The sequence below is a fragment of the Salvelinus sp. IW2-2015 genome, unplaced genomic scaffold (assembly GCF_002910315.2).
Source record: "Salvelinus sp. IW2-2015 unplaced genomic scaffold, ASM291031v2 Un_scaffold4100, whole genome shotgun sequence".
NCBI classification, from domain to species: domain Eukaryota; kingdom Metazoa; phylum Chordata; class Actinopteri; order Salmoniformes; family Salmonidae; genus Salvelinus; species Salvelinus sp. IW2-2015.
The window spans coordinates 50,118-53,743 of NW_019945372.1; the positions used below are offsets into that span (position 1 = coordinate 50,118).

Here is a 3,626-nt window from a genome sequence, read left to right on the forward strand (position 1 = left end):
TAATTTAGCCATCTAGCAGCCTTGATCTTGGTTTGATTAGGAGTAGCATTGTCAACAATTCTCTGTTATATTAATACTGTGTTTTCCCAGTTTTTACTAAAACAAATTCTCCAGGAATATTTTCGTTCCGATATAAATAAACATATTTTTATTTTTTAATCCAAATTAAAACATATCCCCAGCAACATAATTGTTTTTGTATCCACGGTAGAAATGTTAATTAATTACCAAGAGATCCCGTGTAATTGCAAAATAAAATCATGGAATTTCWGTATGTTATGTTTATACAAAACTGAAAAGAAATACTGTAAAAAAATCTCTCACAATTAACTGAAATCACCTCTCGCAAATATTGTTTCTACAAAAATTCAGAAAGAGGACCAATATAACGGAGCCAGTATTTCTGATGAAATCAACCGTTCAGCGGAAACAAGAGCTCCCTGAAGTGCGGTAGACTACATCCATTGTGTAAAACGTTATAGCAAAGCCTTTGGTGACACGATGTGGTCAAAAATGGCATTACATCATCCTCGTCCCCATTTAGAAGTGGACTCACGCACCTGTTGGTGTCGAGATGCCAACTCCTTCACCTGGAATTCTTCCTATTTTGCAGTAGACCTAGTCATAAGCACGTCCGCAGGGATGATCAGTGCTTGAAGACGACTGTAAAATGTGCAGGTAGTTTACATTTCGGTGCCGTTACTCTGCAATATTTTACAAGAGATAACAGGAACTCCAGCAGTAGAAAACATGAGGTACCCTGGGAAATCCATTTTCCTTGTCTTTGTGATGGTGGTTTGGAGCAAACATTATTATTTTTTTATTCAAGAGACATGAAATACCAATTTGCCTTTGAAAAAGGATTGTGTTTATTTACATTGTTTGTCTGAATTACAATTTAAAAAAAAAAAAGTTTTTTTGAATGAATTGAGCGAGTTGCCTCGTCACTGGCAGACGGAGGAGAACCAGCTCGTATAAACGTTAGGTCCGTGGGTGTGTCCCAAATGACTCCCTATACAATGCACTACTTTTGACCGCTGACACCTCTGGATCATAGTGTACTTGAAAAAAAAAAAGGGAATAGGGTGCTATTTGGAACACAGCATTGGTTTGTCTGTGTTGTGTTACAGTGGAGCAGACCCTAACCCTCCCAGTTGCAGCTTTGGCAGACAGACAAGAGGGAAGTCCGGGGAGGGATCGTCACAGCAATACGGGCAGTCTCCTCCTCCTCCTCCTCTCTTCCTTATCAGTGACTCTCTCCTTTCTTGCCCACAACCTACATTGAATAGAAAACACAGCCGTGTAAACAGTGCATGAATCCTCCTAGTCCCTAAGGAGGAGAAGTCAACGAAAACCTCCTAGAGTGCAAATAACATTACGGTCAGCACCAACTGAAAAACCTCAACCAAAAAATCATACTGACATGTATAGTGGAACAACTGCACATTGTTGATTTAATTTAAATCTCCACATTAGCCTGATTCTTATTGCTGAAATCAATGTAATGTACCATTGGATGATATTGCTATGCTTGTATCATTACTGTTAGGCCTCATCTGACGAGAGAGAGGCCTGATCCCAACGTAGGATACAAAAATCAACGACACAATTCAATTCCGTCAACATCATAGTCTCATAGCTGATGGGGGGAGGGGGGGGGGGGGGAAGCCAGATATTACCCGTTTGAAGTCATTCATGTTCGTTGCCTGTACAGGAGTCCCAATAAAAGTAAGGTAATTGATTTTCGTTGTCTCCTCATCCCCATGGTTGTTCTTCACAAACATCTGTTAGAACACATGGGAAAGAACCACAACTTCCATCATAATGGTCAGTTTCCCGGACACAGTTGAAGTGTTGTCCTGGCATGCTCAATAGAGAATCTCCTTTTCAAAGAGCTTTCTAGTCTAGGACCATTGTCTGGGAAGCTGCCCATAAAGGGTATCATTCATACAGTCTTAGTTCAAACCCATGTTGCCAATCAAGCAACAAATATCAGATGGTTTTTTTCTTCTGTAAACATGCATTCTATATCACATCTGTGTGTAGTCTAGTGGGCTGCGGTTATGATAAAAAAATTTTTTTTAAATAATTTCTATTTTGTGCCACTAGATGGCTGTATTGTTCTACATTAACACAACTCATTATTTATTTGATTTAACTAGGCAAGTCAGTTAAGAACAAATTCTTATTTACAATTGGGCTGCGTCTCAATAGTCTTAAATAGCTTCCTTCCTTGCTCCACCATATTATGATGATCATATTGACAAGATATTGTCTGCTCTAACAATGGGAATAAAAGTCTACAAAGACAGAAGATGGGCAGGAGGAGGCGGGATCAGGTGGGAGCATTCTAGCCAATGAGAGAGTAGGTTAAGCATTTGACCAACAGACACAACTCTGATATAAAATTGTTTTTCTCAAAAGTTGCCAGGATACCACGTGCATCTATCAGTCATTCATAACCTAAACATTACCAAAACTATATTTCATCAAATCAATTACATTTTTTATGTTGACCAAATTCAACACTCATTGGCCTCCATACAGAAACTCTGCCTTTTGGTGTACTTCACATTTTATTGTCGTCATGGGGACAGATATTGGGGCGGAATCAGCCCTCTGACGTCGCCTCTTCCTCTTGGTCTGCAGCTCAGAACTGGACCTTCTTCTTCTTCTGGTGTTTAGAACAGGAACCAACTGAACTACATGCAGTGTTACAATATCATGTGACCTCAGAAAAATAACCAGGAACCAGGAAATGAGGGGCCTGCAGGTGATTGGCTGGTCGTTAAATGACTTACGGTGACGCTCTGGACATTCTGGAATTTGACGTATCTCAGTGGAATCAGTCCGTCGTCCTTGAAGTCCTCCTCTGCCAGGTCCAGGGTCTGGGTGGCCTCACTACGCTCAGCGTCGTCAAAGTCCATAGAGCGAGGAAGGTTAATGAAGATCTTCACACACTTTGGTGCCTGGGCTGTCAGTGAGGAAAACACCCCTCACTGACTAGACTAATAGATGTATAGTATCACCCCTCACTGACTAGACTAATAGATGTATAGTAACACCCCTCACTGACTGACTAATAGATGTATAGTATCACCCCTCACTGACTAGACTAATAGATGTATAGTAACACCCCTCACTGACTAGACTAATAGATGTATAGTAACACCCTCACTGACTAGACTAATAGATGTATAGTAACACCCCTCACTGACTAGACATAATAGATGTATAGTATCACCCCTCACTGACTAGACTAATAGATGTATAGTAACACCCCTCACTGACTAGACTAATAGATGTATAGTATCACCCCTCACTGACTAGACTAATAGATGTATAGTATCACCCCTCACTGACTAGACTAATAGATGTATAGTATCACCCCTCACTGACAGACTAATAGATGTATAGTATCACCCTCACTGACTAGACTAATAGATGTATAGTATCACCCCTCACTGACTAGACTAAGATGTATAGTATCACCCCTCACTGACTAGACTAATAGATGTATAGTATCACCCCTCACTGACTAGACTAATAGATGTATAGTATCACCCCTCACTGACAGACTAATAGATGTATAGTAACACCCCTCACTGACTAGACTAATAGATGTA

General features: G+C 40.3%; 1 protein-coding gene across 1 annotated transcript; it reads right to left on the reverse strand.

Moving 5' to 3' along the window:
* Positions 1 to 845: 845 nt before the first annotated feature.
* Positions 846 to 2,982, reverse strand: LOC112076877 (thioredoxin-like protein 1). The gene is made up of 3 exons (XM_024143528.2): positions 2,802 to 2,982; positions 1,680 to 1,784; positions 846 to 1,276 (listed from the first exon to the last, which is right to left on the reverse strand). The coding sequence occupies exons 1-3, from the start codon at positions 2,925 to 2,927 to the stop codon at positions 1,247 to 1,249; spliced, it is 261 nt and encodes an 86-aa protein (XP_023999296.1). The 5' UTR covers positions 2,928 to 2,982; the 3' UTR covers positions 846 to 1,246.
* Positions 2,983 to 3,626: the final 644 nt, after the last annotated feature.